Below are 20,277 nucleotides of genomic sequence, written 5' to 3' on the forward strand. Positions count from 1 at the left end.
ACCCGTTGTACCAGAATGCTCGAAACCAAGCCAAGGAGAAATTGAGCGATGAATTTATTAGATTGGCAAATGAATCAATCCAATCATTGGCTGGATTGCATCCGTACCGATAACGCAACCGCCCGACTCATCGGATGGCTCCGACATACTAACGTACTAACGTCACATGATTCAAAGGGACCCAGTGTTAACCTTTTACCGACGCAAAAATACTCCCAAAGGCAAAGGGTCAACAGCGCTGGTTTCCCCTTTAACATAGTTGGCGATGCGACCAAACTTGGCGAGATTAGCAGTCAACCAAACTGAAGAACGATTCCACACCTTGGTCTTTTTACCAGGAGTTGAAATAGCTAGGAATTAACTATCGTCAGATTCCGAAACAGTTAGTTAACCTTGAACTAGAAATTTAGGATGAGTTTAGAACTGCTCGTTTTCTGCAGAGAGACAGTCCATTTCATAGCAGAGTGGGAGGTGGGGGGAATTGTAAACCCCTTTACTGATAATGCTACGACCAATTTGTGTCTTTTCTATTCAGTGGTTTTGTTTCTGTGAGATTTTCTTACATATCCTCTTCTGGAGCAAATATCAACGACTTCCAAACCTTTCCGTCTCTGCTTCTGCTTTCATGCCCTACAGTTAGTTCTCTGACAGATTAGTGCGCGAAGATCACTGGATACTCTCATTGACTGGTTAACTCGAGTGGCCAAAACTTGTTACCCACCACTCCCGCAGGGTTGACTAAATAAGCGCCCGGAGAGTGGGGTGTATATAGGAGGGGCGTTATCGTGGGATATTTGTGAAAAAAATGAGCGCAAATTATTTAATATTCCCTGCGCCCCATGGAAGTGTCAGCTCATGTTCCACTCCATCGGGTCAATCAACTTACAACTACCTGTATCACAACCCCCCAGTCCAGTAATAATTTCCCAGAATATCCATCCTAGAATTCCTGGTCTGCCTGGCGGCGATCGCAATTAAGATCAACCTTCTAGAGATAGCTTGACCGTAGACGTGAATTGAAAATATACTAATCCCTTATTCTCCATCGGCTCCCCGTAAAGCGATTTTACCAACGCCTGATGGGTAATTTCGGCAGATGGCTGACCCATTTATAGTTATAGAAACGCGCTTCAATTTTACCGAAAATGAAACCAAATAGTTAGTTAAACAGACCGGTGAGTGGCAGCAGCTGAATTTTTATTTTTATTTTCCTTCCTTTCTTTTCGAGTATCTAACTAACTAGCTGCGGAACCTCAGGGCGGGTAACTATGTCGTTAGCCGCGATCCCGAATGGTGGGAACTTTGGTTTGCCAAACCTTTTGCCAAGGTGATAATACTATGGGAAATTGGGGAATAGTAGATGATAAAGTAACAAAAATAGAACAGGTGGATTCCCCCTGAAACTCCTCAGCAATTATTAGCTATTCACATGAAAGTTTCATATTCATTCTTCCTTGTAACAAATCGGAAATTTGCAGTCGTTCACGGTTACTCTCCTTTTCGGCTAATTAATTTGTATCAAAGTTTCATCATCCCCTTTCCTTTCAAGGGGGGGGAAAAAAAAAAAAAAGAAAGAAAGAAAGAAAAATATTCATCCTTTACCTGACTGCAGCATATTAATTTTGTTTTGAATCTGACAGAAAACAAAGAGGCACATGATGTTAATATTTTAAATACTTTGCCACAGGTTGAGCAGATTATTTGGTTATCTTCCCTTCCTCATTTTAACTGTAAGAAATGTAGTTAACAATATTTAAGTTTCTGGATCGGAATACTGTTGGTTAAAGAATCCTCAGTCGGGGGACGCAGCCCACATGCACCGTCTGTAGGGCGTAAGTGACGGGGATGAGTGTCCAGAAGACGATTTGGCACAAGGAGCCCGTGGATGATTTGATATAGTTTGTTTATTGGACGAGGGGGAGAGTGTTATGCAGACAGACTCTTGTAGCGATAGGGTGGAGGAAACGATTCGACCACACCAGGAGTTGTTTTAAAATTAAAATGCCAGGACAAAATATATGCGGGAGGAAGGTTTGGGGAGTGAATGAACAAAATTATCTATCCATGGATTGCAGGCTGAAGAGACACACGCAGGCGTGGCGCAAATGAACGAACGAACAGGAACATCAGAAGATTAGAGCACTCCGTATCAAGCAAATCGCATTCATATCAGATACATCGTCCGCAATCACGAGACAGGGCCGTTCCTGTGTTTGTGTTTGTGTGTGTGTGTGTGTGTGTGTGTGTGTGTGTATATGTGTGTGTGCGTGTGTGTGTGTGTGTGTGTCTGCGCGCGCAACCTAACGGGATGTCCTAACGGTATCATACCATTCAAGCAACATTCAGTCGGCCCCAGCCAATGGCCGGCGGCGTACCGTACACGTAAATACTGGAATGCTCAGCCCCCAAAACCTTGTATCCGCCCAGACCGCGTATCTCAGCCGCCAACCTTATTACTAAGGCTCCAACGCTGGCTGGCAACGGACTTTTGATTACGGCCCTTGTTACAGACAAACCTTTTTTTCTTCCTCTTTCTGCAACCCTTTCTTGAACTCTGCTCCATTTCTTCAACGCCGGTCCTCTGGTTGTCTGTGTGCGTCTGCCATCTCTCGCACTCATGGCTGGCCACTGGACGTGATAGTCCTGCAATTTATTTTGGTTGGTTTTCATTGGCCCCCTCCCCCCCTCGCGGAGATCAGGGTAATTTGCAGCTTCGCGCCCCTTTCGGCTTCCCCAAGGCACACACACACACACACACACACCCCTCTTCGTCGACTCCCTACCCCTGAGTGCTCGGCTCGGTGCAATATCAACAATCTCGACTTGAAACTGCAGGCCGGAACACAGCTGGGAATCGTCTTTGTCAGGCATCCGCGGTGTAGTGCAACTTAAATCATCCCCAGCAACTTGGCCATTCACTCTTTTCTTTCCTTGCTCGAAGCATGCATCCGTGTTCTGCAACCTCATATCCATACGCCTCCTGAAACGGGTATTCCTTCTCTACGGCTTTTGTAACAGCATCATGGCTTCCTCCCTGCTGGCTCCAGAGGACATCACGCTTCCTCCCAGCCCCCCTGAATACGCAGACGAATATGCAAAGGAACCCTCGACGACAAACGGAAATTGCACGCCTCCTTCAACAAAAGGTGCAACAACAGACACACCCTCCTTGAATGATGGCACTACTCCTACGATAGTAGATTCAACAGACTTATCAATTCTCCCACCCCTTCCTCCAACCCTGAATATTTTCCCGAAGCAGTATTCTTCCCTTGGTGGAATACACCTTCGCTCACGTTCTCTCGCGAGCTCCCCAAGTGCTCCATGCATGGCTCGTGCACACTCCTCGCCGGGTCCTGATTCTCGTGGGCGATACGGCTTCAGCGGCGGGAGTCCAGGACGCCCTTCGAGTCCTCAAGACTCGTTCGTACGACGGCAAAGTTTCCTTCGCCTGTCAGTCGAAGAGAGTTTCCATCCAACCATTGGCACACTGAACGTATCAGAAACGATAGCAGAGCATCCGGAGCTCCAAACTACTCCTCGATCAACGAGGATTCAATTGAATGTGCCGCCAGCCTCGCCATTGTCTCCCGGGATTCATAACACTCTTCCCCGCAGTGGTCGACGACGACCTTCCTCACCCCTCCATCCCGGCAGCGGTAGCAGCCCCAGTTCTGCGCAATCATCTCCGCTGGTTTTCCCCACCAAGTTCAACGAGTCATACCCCTTCTGACCTTCTCCTCTACCTCCTCATTGTCGTCTACACCATCAACCATTCGCTCGAGAAGTCCCAGCATATCCTCCCTCGAAAACATCCCGGATGCCCCTGATGCGGAAGTTGCGGCCATCGAAGCCGATCGGATCGCGAAATTGAAAGCTGCTGCCGATAAAGCCGCTGCAGCCGCTGCCAACAACAAAGATTTCAATCGGAGACGGAGCGCAATCGAAGTTTCCGGCCCATCTAGTCCGGTGGGTAACCCGCGATTCGGGTTAGGTTCTTTTGGTGGTGGTAGAGCAGATAAGAGAAAGCGCTGGAGCGTCTGCGGTGCGGAAGGAAGGCAAGATCTGGATCTTGAAACTATCTGGGAAGATTGAAGTGGTGATGAGGAAGATGCACACATACGCTCCACACCTACATGCCATGCGACCTATCAATTGTGTGCACCTTGTCTCCTTTCTCCAACACTCTCTTTCCCCCCCCCCCCCCCCCCCCTCTCCGGATTCTGTCCCGTTATTGGCGTGTTTGTAACAATACTGCCTTGTCCCATTTTCAGTCAATTTTTTTACGTCATGAGCAGTTTGGCGCTGGTCGAGCAAGGCTTGCAATACCCTATTCGCTCTTGTTTCTTTCCTCTCTTTCCTTCTCCTCTTCCCATCCTACCCTCTTTTGTTCCAGTCCTTCCTTTTTAGCAACTATTAGTTAACCCGATTCTTTATTTCCCTGACAAATGAAGAATCATCCTTATACTTTTCTCATTGGTGAATAGAGAATATAATCAAAAATTGTGTGGTGGTGTTTTTTCCGTAGGATGGCTATTGTTTTGGCCCAGTTTCCATCTCACCTTTCATATCTTTGTCAAACTTCTCAAATTATCCGACTTTTCACTCTCAACATAATACCCGCCATAAGCCCAACCTCAGCCGGGGGTTGCTTCCCAATCTTCGTCCCATCCTTATACACATGCTCTTCGAGAACCCAAGCTGTCAGGGACGGTGTTTCGAGTTTCCATTTTCTCATATCCGCCCTTGATTGCGTGCATGCATGCATGCATCAGTGCATGCGTTTGCACCAGGTTCATATATTTTCGACTGCTAATTTACATTTCTGCATGCAAAAGGATATGTGAAGCTAAAGTACGGAGAAGAAATATATACATGGCATTATGCCGTTCTTCAACTGACTGGCGCACCTATACGCACTTGCTATTGTTTAATGAAGTGGAGTGGATCTTCTGGGAAGTTCTTGAGATCACCAGTTTCTCTTAGCACCTGAGATTTTTTTTCTTTTTTTTTTTCTGCAGTCCTCGACCTGTGGGATGCTGACATCTAGAGGCAATTTCGAAATGGTGTTTGCAAAATTAAATGCGTCTCTCAACGTCCGGCAACTATAGCTTGTTGTTGCTTGGATAATAGATAGCAATGAATAGTAAGGATATATCTGTAGGAGATAACATGGCCCTAACCCTCAGTACCTAGTCTAAAATGGTGAGATTACCGCTAGATATAAATCTTAAAACTTCCACATTATTAATCCGCGGCCATGCCGCCCCGGCTCAGCATCCCATGAACAGAGCAAGGAAACCAGAAACAACAACAAAGGGACATACGGTACACGCGTCGCTTTCCCACACTCCCCGAAAGCATGTAATAACCAAAACTTAAGCCACAGCCCTTTCTATACCCTCTCACAAGCAAATCAGTAAAAGGTCACACCTCCCCACCCGCTCCAGCCAGAAACTCACAAATCCTCCCCGCAACCGCCTCCCCGCTCCAATAGGCACCAGAAGTCGTCCCCAACCCGACAAACGGCGCTGTATGCTCGCCTGCAAACCACACACCCCGGTCAACACCCATTCCCTCGCGCATAATTTCAATATCGCGATCCCCTTCCACGAGCCCCACCTGGAAATTCGAGTAGCTGCCGTTGCCCGACCAGGGGTCGGTTTGCCACTGCGTGGCCAGGATGGCTGTTGGGCGGCAATTAGGCGATGAGGCGTCATAGCCCGGTAGACGGGAGTAGAATGGTTGGAAGAAGTTGTTGAGGATATCGTGATATTCCTTTGAGGTTGGGGATAGGGGGGATATTTGGGAGATGAGGCAGTTGGCGGAAGCGCCGTATAGGTAGAATAGAAGGGTGGGATGGGCGTAGGGGGCAGGAAGTGCAGAAAGAGAGACGCATTCTTGGTTCCAAAAAGGGGAGTCTGGGTGATTGACGTAGGTGGGGGAGAGAAATTCGGTAAATGGAGATATCTTAGGGGGCTGGCCTTGGGAGTTTTGCTGGGGGGCCGGTAAGGAGTGCTTTGTACGAGTGATGGGCGTTGCGTTGGGTTTATGTTCCCAGAAAGCGGAGGGGAAATGGACATAGACCTTTTCTAGCTGGCCGTATGAAATATTGTCAATGGCTAGAGAGAGACGAGCTGGCAGTGCTGGTTGAAAAACGGACTTGTTTTGTTTCAACCAGCCCAAGGGGAAGGTGGTGACAAGTTCATCAAAGGTATATTGTGACCCGGTTAAAGTTAAAGCCAGGACTTGGTGTTTAGTCTCAGAAACTCGCTGTTCTGCTTCGATTTTAACCACGGGGTCATTGAAATGGATCTCAGCACGTTCGAGCGCAGGTGCAGCGATTGCGTTCATGATTTTTTTATACGTGTCTGCCACGAAAAGATTGGCTAGAAGGAAAAGTGTTAGCAAATTTATCATTTTGTGAAGAGGGGGAAAAAAGGGATACAGAAGTTCGGAGAACAGCGTACTCCCTTCTAAACACTCTTCGAGGAAGAAAAATCTTAAACTCTGCCTGTCTATTGGGGACCCGATGTATGAACCCCATAGCTTCGACAGCTCAATGCATTTTTCCTTTTCATACTGACTAAACTCAGTTTCTTCTAGCCGTTCCTTGATAAAGTCAAAGAGACTTTCGTTGGCTGAGATACTGTCTTTATTGACTCGACTGTAATCGTACGCATCTTCTATAATCTTCCATATAAATTCTGAAAGTTTTGTTCCGATGTTGTGATCTAGGGGCTCTCCAGTAGTATCAATAACATGGGGCAAACCATCCCAGGCATGAGTAATGGTTTTTGAACTGTTACTGAGATCAACAATGGGATTGTTTTGGGTCCCATGTATCCAGTTTGGTCCCCTGAGAACAGATATTAGCTTTGTAACTTGCCCTAAGATAAATAAAACCCGAAGTTGCACTTACACATCCACCTCGAACCCGCCAAGATCACTTTGACAGATCTAGCATATTGGAGGGTAAGTCAGCAATATATCAAATTATTACTACCCTTGGAAATATCAGAGTAAAAGCGTTGTCAAAAGATGAATAAAATCAAATCATACACGACCACCAATTCGGTCTCTGGCTTCAAGAATAGTTACTCGAAAGCCGCGGTTTATAAGAATATCTGCACACCTCAAGCCCGCTACGCCTGCCCCGACTATTCCCACATGCGGTGCCCTCTGCATTGTAGAGATGCTAGCGAAACCCGCCTTATGTTGAAATAGACCGGTCGTAGTGTGAAAACGTGGACACAGAGGCAAGTCGAATGTGAGCGGAGAGATCTGAAGCCACTTGGTAGATTTCGATAGACCGTTAGCTCTGCATTCCATTATCATAGACCTTGTTGCAAAAACTGTGGAGGCAGCTGATAATGACAGCGATGTTATAGAAACCACAGAAGGACGGGAACGTCTGCGTTCCTCCTGTGTTTCTAGGTGTTCAATATTGACGACTGAAACCAAAATGACGGAGGTACTGCAACCAAAAAAAAAAAAAAAAAAAAAAAAAAAAATCTAGAACAAAAGACGAGCTTATGCGAAGTATTTATTTTCCTGGCTGTGCACATATGTAAAAACAAGGAGATGACCTGGTTGGCTAGAGCGTGGCATCTGGAACTGCTCTGCTTCTGCACAGCACCAATGGGAACTGGTTATTGCTAACATCTCCCACCTCGTCAAAAAGTAGCTGCACCCATCAGAGGACAAGGAACATACAAAACGGGGCGGCAACTTATAACAAGTAAAATTATTGAAAGCGAAGAGTAATTCAGAAATACCCACAAGCTTAGGAAACCAAAGTATCAAATGATAAGAACGAGCGGGGATACCCATAAATGTAGAAACAGGCGGAAACGTACATAATCAAAATATGAACATTTGCTGAAAGTCGCAGTTGGATTGGCATTCCAGCTCCTCACAGCAACAGAGCGTCGAAAGGCCGGCGGAAGCCGGTTCAAGAAGCTGACTTAATGCGGGGATGCAGATGATAGGCTGGAAAGAATCCACGGCCACGCAAATTTATTTACTGACGTGAGGAGTGTCAATAAGGGCTGTTTTCAATGCATTATCCGCTGATAGAGTGGATTTTTTTTTCTTCCTTATTTTATCTTCCTTTTTTTCATGCAGAAAGAAAAAAAGCGACGTGCAAAAGGTTGGTAAATTGCGAGCGCTGGTGTCGAATATCGAATTGGTTGAGATGTTGAGTCATCTTTTTCTGATCAGGTAACTGACAAGCTAGTTTTATCAGATAGTTGTGGCGTTACTCTGAGGACAAAGAAACAATTTAAACATAAAAATACAACATTGATTTATTAAACCAGGGTTTCATGAAATAAAATGACACATATAAGGCATGGCTGTTATTTTACATAATAAGCCATGCCTCCCCAAGAACCCCAATGACAATTTTCAAGATATATAGCAAAAAATATAGTTCATATTGACCGACACGGTCAACTACTTCCATGCACCCTGGCTCAAAGACAGCAATCCCTGGATGCAGTCCAAATCTTCATCTTGGTTGGGACCAGATATCAGCTGAGATACGTCGTCAGGTCCTCTGCAAAGCTCTTCAATTCCACCCCCTTCCCCTCCACGGGTGCTATTTGGATGCTGGCCCCGATAGCTCGTTTGCATTTTGTTAGATCCGTTGACTGATTGACTACTACCCTTTTCATTGTTGACTCTGGGGTTTTGAAGCACCCCACGACGAGTCCTCTGGCTGCTAGGAGAGCGCCTGGAGGCAGATATTTGTGTAGCTGGAATCCAATTTTCCTTGTCAGAATCGCCGAAATGGTATTCTAGAGACCCATCTCCTGTCTTTGAAGGTAATGATTTGTAACCGGATTCTAAACAAGCTACGGATGACATCGCACGTGGCAACTTTTTCCGTTTCCCTCGCGGTTCCCTTGACAGTGGTAATGTGTTTGGGAGATTTGTCCGCTGCATTAAAGCTCTGGGCTGTCCCAGATCGGATTTTCGACGAGCTAATTTTCCTGTTCGAGATGCAAGAGACGAAAGACTATTTTTCGATCCTAACAATGCAGTTCTGGCATCTGTATCACAATGAAGCTCCCAGTTACGGGAGTCACGAGATCTCCCAAATGGTTTGGGATCTCGTTGGTCATTGGTTGTCCTTAGTGATCCAAGGGGGAAAGCGCTGATGCTCCTCCGGAGTCCTCCCAAAGCAGGTCGGGTGAAATTCAATAAAGACGAGTGACCCTTCGTGGGAGATTCCTCGTTTGCACCCCTGATAAGTGCCTCCCCGTCCGCAGACATAGAAATGCGTATTGAATCCCTCGGCTTTTGTGGAGATGGTGTGATTTCTCCTTCCTTGCGTACAACAGCTTCCCCGTCAAAGGATAACGATATGCGTAGTGACGGCGGTATAAACGTGCTTGAAGTGGGTGGGCTGTGTTCGCTCTTTGAGTTGGCGTTTGGGGCCTGGGGTTCAGATCTGGACCGCTTGCGGTTGGCAGAGGGGATATGGCATGGCTCATTGGTTGGTATGACTGGGCCTTCTTTATATACGCCGGGTTGCTCTTCCGGACTGACTACTTGATCGTTTAATTCCCCGCGCCGAGAGACATTGGTGATCTGCGAGGCTCTCATTTGAGAAGAATCAAGCGTTCCTCCGCAATCACTTCCCGTTCCAGACCTAAATGAGCTTTGTGGTGATATCCATTCGCGTGGCACGTTACCGAGCTGATTAGCAGTTTCCTGGCCAGGTCTAGATAATTGAGTAGAGGGGCCGCCAGAAGTCGCGGTGTTGTCATTGTTATTCGCGTCCTGGTCCGAGGTAGAGCATTTGGACGGTCTGAAGTCTTCTGGGTGGAGGGGGGTGGATCTGCGTCTATCATTCTGTCGACGATTTTGAAACCATATCTTCATCAAAGATGGCGTTAGACCTTGATTCTGAATACATAGATATTTCACTTAATTCGTACCTGAACTTCCTTCTCGCCCAATGTAACTCTGTTGACAATCTCCGCTCTCTTTGCCCTGTCTGGTTTCGGGTTCCGATGGTATTCCGCTTCTAATATTTTTTGGTCATCAGGGCTAATACGCGAATTAGCAATCACAAATGGCAATGAATGTTGTAAGGTCTTGACTTGAAGAAAGGAGCATAGATAGCAGACACAGTGCCGTGAATCACGGTCGACGTAGAACAGGGTGTTGCGGAGGAGTGAAGTACCTGGTACGTCTACGTTTTTGCCGAGCCAGAGCTTTGTTGTTTACCCTGGGAGGCAAATTCTGTGTCAATGTCTTCTGAGAATGGACCAAGAAAGGGTAGTTATTATTGGTAGCGTTTCCAGATGGCATCGTAGACGATTTGGCACCCTCTGGCGGCGATGATTGCTCAGGATTGTTCATGATGGCTGGCGGGGGGTTTGAAGACAATGTGTCGAATTTGATATGGAGAATCTACTGCGTGGAGAAGTCACAATGAGATTGCACGGCGTGAAGAGAAGAGGACGACGAGGAGTGATATTTGCTCGCGTCGCGCTGTGACGCGGAGGTGCACGGTCATCCAGGTCGGGTGAGGTGGATTCGTTTGCCTTGGCTGTTGGTAGTTATTTATGTCCTGCTTGTCGCTTAGCTTTCCGTAGTTTACTAGTGGGGGGGGGGGGGGGGGGGGGGGGTCCCCAAGCCAACTTATATTGTTATTCTCGATGCGAAGTGGTGCAATGACAATGATCAAAACGGTTTTTATTTGGTTGATTGACGCGGTTTTGTTCCTGTTACCAGACATTTCCGTCCTGTGGTACGTCAAGGCAAGCGGAATGATTCTTCACAGAGACAGAAATGAGCCATGGAACAATTACAATGAGAGAAACTCTCTTTAGTTATAAGAGGTAATTAATGAACCTAATGTCCCGTCTTTTCATTTCATTTCTTCGATGGAAGATCCCCTGCGTAATCTCGGTAACAGTAGACGCGTTTGCCGCTATGCCAAGGGATACGCGAACACTGAGTCACGTGGACATGCATCCCAACCTCTGCCCTCTGACCTACATCCCATCCCAATCCCAATTCTCTCAGGTTCCCGAGTCTTTGTTCTAATCTTTTTCGGAAGTCGTTTCCTGTCAACGCTGAATGCGAGAATGGAATTAGCATCGTGATACCTCAGGTGGATTTTTCCATTTAATGAAACCATTGCTTGACGGTACGAGACGATGATTAGGAGGCCATTCACTCCGCCATCTATCCGGAGACGTTCTACTAAGTCCCCGATAAGGGAGCAACTGTTAGAGCCTGGGAAACTCATTCCACTGCCTAGTCCCGCTGTCCAGCGGGTTTTCTTGTCACCCTGAGCCTATATATCTTTCACCTATGCTATAAAAAGAAAAGTTTTCCATCTCTCCAAGGCTGCTCGGTTACATCAAGCCTGTAAGCACTCTGCTACAATTTCATGGATCAGGATGGACAACCCATGAATGGTTGTTCATTTGGCTTCTTGAGTGCTATCTACTTTCATCACTCGATGCCCCGCCTTCGTTCCTTTGGGTGCCCGCAGATTATTACTGCTTCATTCCAGGCTCATTCATCTTGTCTACCTGATATTTCTCCGGACCATATTCACTGAGGCTCTTTAACCTAAGCCCTATGCCATACGCGTCATAGTGGCCTTGCCTCAAATAAGGATTCTGTATAGCATCGTACTGGTTGTGCGTCTTTCGGGCCCACCCATGGCTTCGTCGATCAGCAGCCATCTTCATCTTCACGTTCAAGTTATACCTGCAGGAAGTTTTCCGCTACAAAGCACCCAAAACGTCCCTCTGTTTATTGATCTGAACTTTGTACTTGCATTTTCACTTTCAGTTACAGCTAGTAGGCAATTCACATACTTTCCATATACTCTTTTATGCTCTATTGGCATGAACTGGTTCATGCAGAGGCCTTAAAAACCCCTAAAACAGAATCCAGGAGGTAAGCAAATATGAAGCCAACTATTTTCGAATGGTTACAATTCCATATGCTCTTCATATCTTTACACTGTGAATGTGAACCTTAGGGTTCACGCTGTGCTACCAGCTGAATATCACGGTCGGCCAAATATAGCCAGCCTATCCTCCTAGCTGTTTGGCTAGAACTCCTTATAAATATTTCTCTGCTATATTTTTCGGAAGAATACGGCGTTTTCTTCTTCCTACCTACGTTAAGCTCCTGAAAATCCTGCTTTCACACTACATGTTCCAGGTTAAGTTCATATATTTCTCTTCAAAGTCCTCATTTCTTCCTCTCCTATCGTGGACACACATAGAGGCCACGCCGTCGACTTGAAGTTTAAAGCCTAGTCGCTGCCCAGCGGATTTATCGAAAGGCCCTTTTCCTGTTTTGAAAACCATTGAAAATTAAATGCATGCGTTGGCTCAGCTGGTAGCATGCCTCCTTTCCGCTACCTATTTCTAATCCTGATGCCTCATGCCCGGAACTTTTGGAGCATCCAATTTCGCACATAGTTTGACAATGATCAAAATAGCTATCGCTGGGACTAGTGGGCTTGCCCAGTACATCTCCACACAAACATGTCACCAGTTTATCTTCTTCTCGCGAAATGTATGTACATCTTATATTTCTCGAGAATCTCCACCCACTCCTATACCACAGCTCCTGCAGCCCCATGCTAATCACTGTCACATTTCCAGGACAACCCGGGCCTCACCGCGAAAGGTTGGCAAGTAATAAAGGTTGATTACGGCGACGAAAACGATCTCCAATACGCCTTAACCGGCATTGACACCGTGATATCCACCATATCAGGGCAGCCCGAAATAGCTCTAATTGATGCCGCTGCTCAACTCCACGTCAGGCGCTTTGTTCCGTCAGAATTTGAGGGAAGTCAATCTACGCGCCCAGCAGCTGACATCCTGGACCGAGGAAACAGGAGTAGTCTTGCCCGCTTGCAAGGGTATGCAAAGTACGGCATGGAGTATGCCGTTTTTTGCTTGTGGGATATTCTACGAACGTTTTGCTCCGGGCGGTATGGCTTCCTTCCAAATTGGCAAGAGCACACGCATAGACGCTGAAGGGGATTACCTTATGAATATACGTGCTATGACGACTGAAATTCCGTATTTCATTGTGATGGGGGACCCTGTGTGCGTGTGTATGACGTCTGCGCAGGATTTGGTGAGGTATATTGTTGCAGCGCTGGACTTGCCGCAGTGGCCGACGGAGTTTCGAGTCTATGGTGAGCGTATGACTTTAAGTGATGTTGTGAACGTAGTGGAAAACGTCCGTGGTGAGATTTTCCAAATTTCCTTTCCCCTTTTATCCATGTTGTTTGCTCTCTATGTCTCAGATTTAATATGTTATACGGTATACCTGGCTTCGTTCTCATGCAATGCAGGTGGAAACTCATTCATGAAAATTTCAGGTGTTCACTTTGAAAAAACTCTCCTTACCGACGAATCCCTTGAAACTTCTCTGGCACATGCGAAAGCTTCTAGCAACATCTTGGAACAATGGAGCCTTCACCACCTGTTGGCAACAACAGCTGGTTGTTATGACTTTGGGGCCCCTAACCTGCATTCCCTAGATAATGTCAATCCTCAGAAATTCTGCGACTGGTTGCATGCCGCCTGGTCATTGGCATCCTAGCAACGTCTATACTCCTCTGACGGGATGGTTGCCAAATAAAGTAAATTTTAGAGCCTTTTCTATTACCCTACAAATCTGCTATTTTCCTATTTGTCCCGCTTATAGGTATTTTCATTTAGGAACTAACTAGCGATAAGTTCTTCTTCCAATAAACTTTTTTTTCTTAAAGTGTCAGCCATATATTTTCCAGACCGCATTCCGACACAACCAACTGCAAGTGCAGTCTCTATCGACACACGGGTAAACTCTTAAAACTGAATTATAATAATTCAACCTTTATGGCCAATTCCGCTAACCCAGTATAAGCATCGTAGCGGACGTTCGATGGTTTGAGAGATTTAATTTTAGCACCGGCAAGGAAGGTAACATTCACTTATAGTCAGCCTGTCTCTTCTATAACACTCCGCAAAGGGCACAGCCACAACTGACATCCATCCTAAAATAAAGGAAGAAACAAAACTTCCCAAGAACCACACATGACATTTGGAGTTTTCCGTTCGCCTGCATACACGGAAGTTTGAGTTTCGATTTTAATATTCTCAAGTCTAGATCCAGCCATTCTGCTCTGATCGGTAAGATGAGCCAAGTAGATATGCTGTTGAGTGGAATTCGATTCTCACTTCGCATTGAAAAATAAACGCGGCAAGTACTTTTTATAACTTGCATTCAAAGCAGCCCCGAAGTGATAGTATAGAACTCTTCGGGAACCAACTTCTACCCCCTTTCTGGCAGTTGGATTTATCTCAGAATTTTCCTTCCGGGGCTAGCATTAGTTATGTTCAATCATTTCCATGCGTTGTTGTAGTCGGGGGCAACGAGACGAGGGAGTAATCGTGTTATTTCCCCCCCAAATCTGCTCCCGACGTTTTACACTGATAACTTAAACTTGGGGTTTTATGCTTTTGTCCACTGAAATAATTCAATCCCGCTTACACTAAGCCAACTAGATATTGCCAGGTTCATTCCTAGCGATGTGGTTAAGCTACAATCTTGCGCTGGTTTCAATTCTGCTGGGGCGCTTAGTGGTAGCATTCGAGCTGCTAGATATCGACTCTGCCTCCCCCTTAGCTTATCAAGAGACATCGTTTCAAAAGCTACCGATTGTTCCTAAATTTAGCAGAAATGATACCGTCCCCCGCCGGTGTGTATTTGCCTGTACTTACCTTTCCAAGGTATACCCAGGCACAGTTGCATTTCCAGGAAACAGGACCTACAGTGAGTTCCAGGAGAGCTTTTGGTCACAGCAGCAGTCGAAATTTCAGCCAACGTGTATTTTCCGGCCTCAAATCACCAAACAAGTGTCGTTCGCCACGTTCGTAAATACCGAGGTCAACTGCACATTTGCTGTGAGGAGTGGGGGATATTCTGCGTTCCCAGGGGCTGCCAATATCCAGGATGGTATGACTCTTGATCTGCGTTCGATCAACGAAATCACAATATCTCCGGATAAGAAGACGGCGGTGTTGGGTACAGGGAATACGTGGTATGATGTCTATAAAAAGCTGGAAGTACAAAATCTCACCGCGGTTGGTGGAAGTACCGCAGGTGAAGGCGTCGGTGGCCAGATACTTGGAGGTAAGTGTCCGTAACTGATAGGTGTTCTTTAACTTTGAATCATAAGCTGACGATGCCCTTTTTAGGCGGTATTTCTTCTCTGTCCAATCTATATGGATGGGCTTGCGACAATGTTAGAAACTATGAGGTTAGCTTATAACCATCCAACACCTGGTTCGTTTTCATGTTGGACGTGGTCAAGTCAATAACCTCCATCGGTTACTTCCAGATTGTGGGTGCTCATGGTGGAATTCTCAATATCGACGCTAAGCAGCCGGGGATGTTCTTCGCACTGCGTGGAGGAGGAAATAACTTTGCAATCGTAACCAGGTTCACTGTAAACGTATACCCTCAAAAGCAAATGTGGCACGGACTACACGTATTCGACATGGATAAAACACAAGACGTTCTCGCTGCATATGTGAACATTGCGAGGAACTCAACCAAAGACCCACCCAGCAGTAACAGTTTTACAACCTTTTCCGTCACTAATGACAGTGAGACAATTAGCATTGGCCTTGAAAATGCGGATGGAATCCCGTATCCGCCGATATTTGACGAGATGAAGACCATACCCTCTCTATTTGAGAGTTCGTTGGTTCAATACATGTCCGAGATCTCAAAAAGATTGGCAAATGAAACCCCATCAGGGCTTCGAAATACCCACTGGACATACACTTTTCGACTGGACTTTGAGCTTGCGGAGTTTGTCGTGGACACATTTCTTGCGACGACTCAATCGCTCAAATATATCAGGAACATAAAAGCCGACTGCATTTTCCAAACCATCACCGAATCGATGCTGTCGCTCATGAAGGGTAATACATTTGGGCTTCCAGCCGAAGGCGGACCGTATGCCGTTCTCCTCCTCTCTGCATCCTGGTCTAACGAGATTGACGACATGACAATCTATCAGGCCTTCTCCATCATGTTAGAGACGATCAGGGAAGAAGCCAAAGAATCCGGCCTCCATGTCGACTATCTTTTTATGAACTATGCCAGCCAGTTTCAGGACGTGATCTCTAGTTATGGGCCTGAAATTGTTCAGCGGCTGCGGGAGGCGTCGTTGTACGATGATCCCGAGCAGATTCTTCAGAAACTGCAGCCGGGATACTTTAAGATGAATGGCAGTGCGCCGGCAGAGTTGCGAAATGATAGTGCATGACATATTCCTTCTGCATTATTTTGTTATTCTCATGGTCAGTAACTATAGTAGTTACATTACCAAATAGTCCTCAGTCTAAAGCAGACTTTGCGCAGTGGTGATCTTCAGGCACATGTATGGATACCCACGTCTAAAGTTTCGTTGTCCATGATAGAACAATCAAATTGTTCGCAAGTTATCCTCATCCTTTTCAGTATCAACCACTTTCTCTATTCAACGGAACCGCGTTCGCCCTTTTGTATTTTCTTCAGCGGTACCCACGGCAATGGTCGTATCATTCATATCGGCAACGGTGAAAAATCCACTTCCTCTCTTCTATCCCATGGTGGGTAACTCGAAATCAACGCTAGGAGTTAGAAAATATTGGAACATAAAACATTAACCAATATGATGATGAAATACAATTTGCCACCTTATCAAGCGGATGCATTGATAGAGCAGGTAATCAGTTGAGATACGACTTAAGCTCATTTCATTCACGACTAAAAATAAATAAATAAATAAAACCCCCGTAATGGGCCATATTGCAATTAAATATTTAACTTCAAACTTCAAGACGATGTAACTGCATAACCATTCGGCGTTCTTCCAATCCCATCAGCTTTAACGATCGGTTCCCACTGCTCACTCCAATGATAAGCTTTTTACCTAGAGTTTTAAATATCAAACCCTACAGCGTTAACAATATCAAGAACAGTTTTTTTCCATTGGTGAATCCTTAAACCAGGTAGAATAACAGGCTGCAGCTTGCAAACTAAATGAGTGGACACACCGTCCCCAATTTGCCTCCTGAACAACAGCGCTGCGGGTGTTCAACACATCTCCATGTTAATAGGTTCATGTCTACATTTATACATACATACATACATCCATTCCTTGACCAAAAATTTCCCACGTTGCATAAAAGAGGGTTAGTTTGGAGTTTTCGTCTGCCTTTTGCTGATTATCCAGTTGATCCCACCAACAGTCCTGTTCTACCTCCCGCGATATCTCCAACTGCGGCGCCTGCAGCCAAAACACATGCGGGAGATCCTTCGCACGGATTAGTAGGGTTAGCACATTTCACGTCCCAGTACAAGACAAAATGTAACTTGATGCTTGGATACGTTCTTCGTACATCTTCGATTGAACGTCAACTCCCGCATCAACCAAACCTGTGGCATAGCAAACTGCATCATCTCTCAATATATCGATCCCGCAAATCTGAATAAAGGTTTGCGGTAGACTGGTCAGGCCACCCCATAGTGGATGGGCAAGAGTATCAACTTTTCGGAATCAGGAACACCATAGATGTCTTCGGTAGCGAGCAATATGTTAATTCATTAATCGGTATGGGATATGAATTTTCAGGAGCGAGGCGTTATGCAACACCACTGATAACGACTGTGGCACAGTCAATTGCCATGCGTCTGCACGATACTTATATGTGGAAAATACAGATATTTCCAGAATTAGCTTCTTCATTCAAACAACAGCACTGATATAAATGATAGGAGGCGATAGAAAAACATACAATCTTCTGTATCGAGATCCCAGCCTGTCAGCCCACCACCACGATAGAATATTACCACCGGGCGGTTCGCTGACTGATTGCCATCGTATATCCTGATTGGAATACTTACTTCATCTCCAGCGGTCACAGTAGAATCTCTGACAACAACAACAACAACAACAACAACAACAACAACAACAACAACTTGCGCCAACCTAGGTTCATATTGCGACAGATAGGCACCATTTCTCTCTAATACCTGCCTAGAGCGCAACCGCCGCTTGGTCTCCAGGTCAACTGAGGGTTTCCGGCTCCTGGATGGCTGGCTCGCTCCGGATGAACTCCAGCCATTCCGAATTCAACTCAGGCATTGCGGCGAAATCTGGCAGTCTTGCTAAGTTATTCTACAGGAGAGGACAAATGGTCAATGGTATCGCATGTATATACTTTCTGAGCCGTTAGAAGACAGGTTTGGGTATCTCATGGCAGACGCAGGCAGCAATGACTGGTATTGCAGCGTCGAAGGAAGACATAAACAGCCCTAGCAATGGCAGGTTACTGAACAGGAAATCATACCCTTCTCTCCACTGGGCTTATCTTCCAGACTACCTAGAATATATTTACCATGTAGTGTATTGTGGCTCTTAAAGCGCTTATCTGACATTAAACTCTAAAAACGTCAAACATCATCGTAAACGAAGTTTATTCCTGATCGACTTGTTCGATAACTAAGCGACGTCGCCTTCGGCAATGGGTTGTCAAAATTAAAGTTCTCGGCAATCCTAAGCCGGGAGCCGGCCTCAATGACGTCATTGTCTCTTCGGCTTTTAAAAAACCCTTAAATTTCTTTCATTCACCCCCAAGATCAAACCCCAATATGATTTTACAGGCTAAAAGCATATCTAGAGGTGGGTATTTTCGGATCTCTAGCTGGAGTCCAGTGTCCCAGCTTAGCCCTTGGGTTCATTCCTTCACCCAGCAAGATAAACCTTCAAGGAAGAACTGTACTTGGAAACAATTCACAAACCGCAACCAAGGAACGAAGAAGAATAAACTATTTGATAAAATATAATGACATCAATCAACCTCATATGGCTTAGAACGTAGATTTACTTGTCGGTGAAAAAGAATTTAAGATTCTCGCTCTTAAAGATGCAACAAATTTCCCACATTTTCAAGCATAGAACTCCCGACTGCGACTCCGGTGAAATTGAAAGTAGCTTCCATCAAATGCTGATATCTGAAACACAGCCACTACTACAAGTATCATAATATACTTTGAAATTATAATCTAAGGAAATGTCACCGCGTGGGGAACAGCGTATCAGGGCTTCCGAGCAAAATCAGCTGGTTCTCCCTGTTATTCGGCCCGCCGCAGGTGAGTACCAATCTCCGTTCTTTACATGTGCTAATTTAGCTGAGAATCCATTTCTGATATATTATGTTAAACCCCACAGCACTGTCGTCTGATACCATAGATCCAGGGTTGCAAATGCTTGGGGAGAAATCAACATATGTCCAGCGCGAAATCGAATCGTTGGTTCGAACCTATGACCAGTCACTGAAAGAAAGTAAGGTCTTTTTTGTCTGTGAAACCGACAAGCCATCCTTGGTTATCTCCAATTCCGTCCATTCAGTCCAGTATGATGGGACAGAAGCCGCAGGGAGGAAAGTCAAAGTTCTTGCTCCATTTCCAACGTCGCATCACGTTATCGACTCCACTCTTATCGACAATGGCATTACTCTCAGCAGGTTGAGCTGCCACCGAATATTGGATTTTGAAGAGCTTCAAGAGATACTTGTATTTTTCCACGGTGCAGTAAATGCAACTGCGCTTTCTACCGGGTGCATCATCGTCAAGTTTCCAAACAAAAGGGCAATCCAAAATTGTTGGGCAGCAAAGGTCGCTGAAATGGTCGGACAGCAAATTGAAACGTCTTCTGACACGCATAACATCGACGATATTATCTACGAGTTTACTTCTTACGATGATGCTGGAAGTTTTGACAGGAGGATCAACAGAGCTGTGCGATTGCGCTTCACTGGAGAAGAAGGTATTATGGTTGTCGTTCCCCAAGAACTTATTCAACCACCAGGTAAATGGGAGGTTCTGAGACTCTTTCACAACTTTATTTCTGGACTCCAAAACCTTATTGAACTCCTGAGCATAAGGGTGGTTCTCGCAGTCTTCTGTACCTCTGTCTCCACTGCCGTTCAAAACTGGTGGCCGGCATGGCTCATGCCTAAAACACCTACGACGCATAAGAATAGCTAGTTCTCTTTTAGCTGCTTCAAAAGATTGGACTTTCAGATGTAAATATTCATGTCTCATTTTATTATACGATTGGGAAGCAAAATTAGAACCAAAAGAGCACTTACTGACAACATCATATCAATGGAGAGCTAAGTCATCCTCGGAGCAGAGCATATGATGTACTTAGTACGGCATCTATACTTCTAA

General features: G+C 45.6%; 8 protein-coding genes across 8 annotated transcripts; 5 read left to right on the forward strand and 3 right to left on the reverse strand.

The window, feature by feature from the left end:
- Positions 1-3,022: 3,022 nt before the first annotated feature.
- PADG_04577 (uncharacterized protein) lies at positions 3,023-4,095 on the forward strand (the record flags this gene model as incomplete). The annotated part of the gene is made up of 2 exons (XM_010761751.1): positions 3,023-3,659; positions 3,710-4,095. The coding sequence occupies 2 exons, from the start codon at positions 3,023-3,025 to the stop codon at positions 4,093-4,095; spliced, it is 1,023 nt and encodes a 340-aa protein (XP_010760053.1).
- A 1,332-nt stretch (positions 4,096-5,427) lies between these two features.
- Positions 5,428-7,188, reverse strand: PADG_04578 (uncharacterized protein; the record flags this gene model as incomplete). The annotated part of the gene is made up of 4 exons (XM_010761752.1): positions 5,428-6,389; positions 6,471-6,859; positions 6,923-6,960; positions 7,063-7,188. 4 exons carry the CDS (start codon positions 7,186-7,188, stop codon positions 5,428-5,430), a joined length of 1,515 nt encoding a protein of 504 aa, XP_010760054.1.
- Positions 7,189-8,457: 1,269 nt separating this feature from the next.
- Positions 8,458-10,374, reverse strand: PADG_11788 (uncharacterized protein; the record flags this gene model as incomplete). Its single annotated transcript, XM_010762209.1, has 3 exons — positions 8,458-9,885; positions 9,948-10,059; positions 10,196-10,374. 3 exons carry the CDS (start codon positions 10,372-10,374, stop codon positions 8,458-8,460), a joined length of 1,719 nt encoding a protein of 572 aa, XP_010760511.1.
- Positions 10,375-11,522: 1,148 nt separating this feature from the next.
- Positions 11,523-11,714, reverse strand: PADG_04580 (uncharacterized protein; the record flags this gene model as incomplete). Its single annotated transcript, XM_010761753.1, has 1 exon — positions 11,523-11,714. The coding sequence occupies one exon, from the start codon at positions 11,712-11,714 to the stop codon at positions 11,523-11,525; it is 192 nt and encodes a 63-aa protein (XP_010760055.1).
- Positions 11,715-12,426: 712 nt separating this feature from the next.
- Positions 12,427-13,031, forward strand: PADG_11789 (uncharacterized protein; the record flags this gene model as incomplete). Its single annotated transcript, XM_010762210.1, has 2 exons — positions 12,427-12,561; positions 12,651-13,031. The coding sequence occupies 2 exons, from the start codon at positions 12,427-12,429 to the stop codon at positions 13,029-13,031; spliced, it is 516 nt and encodes a 171-aa protein (XP_010760512.1).
- Positions 13,032-13,059: 28 nt separating this feature from the next.
- Positions 13,060-13,605, forward strand: PADG_11790 (uncharacterized protein; the record flags this gene model as incomplete). Its single annotated transcript, XM_010762211.1, has 2 exons — positions 13,060-13,246; positions 13,382-13,605. 2 exons carry the CDS (start codon positions 13,060-13,062, stop codon positions 13,603-13,605), a joined length of 411 nt encoding a protein of 136 aa, XP_010760513.1.
- A 971-nt stretch (positions 13,606-14,576) lies between these two features.
- PADG_04582 (uncharacterized protein) lies at positions 14,577-16,324 on the forward strand (the record flags this gene model as incomplete). Its single annotated transcript, XM_010761999.1, has 3 exons — positions 14,577-15,180; positions 15,246-15,307; positions 15,389-16,324. 3 exons carry the CDS (start codon positions 14,577-14,579, stop codon positions 16,322-16,324), a joined length of 1,602 nt encoding a protein of 533 aa, XP_010760301.1.
- A 2,791-nt stretch (positions 16,325-19,115) lies between these two features.
- On the forward strand, positions 19,116-20,091 carry PADG_04583 (uncharacterized protein; the record flags this gene model as incomplete). The annotated part of the gene is made up of 2 exons (XM_010762000.1): positions 19,116-19,194; positions 19,274-20,091. 2 exons carry the CDS (start codon positions 19,116-19,118, stop codon positions 20,089-20,091), a joined length of 897 nt encoding a protein of 298 aa, XP_010760302.1.
- Between the last annotated feature and the right edge of the window lie 186 nt (positions 20,092-20,277).

The sequence above is a fragment of the Paracoccidioides brasiliensis genome (assembly GCF_000150735.1).
Source record: "Paracoccidioides brasiliensis Pb18 unplaced genomic scaffold supercont2.5, whole genome shotgun sequence".
Lineage (NCBI taxonomy): Eukaryota > Fungi > Ascomycota > Eurotiomycetes > Onygenales > Ajellomycetaceae > Paracoccidioides > Paracoccidioides brasiliensis.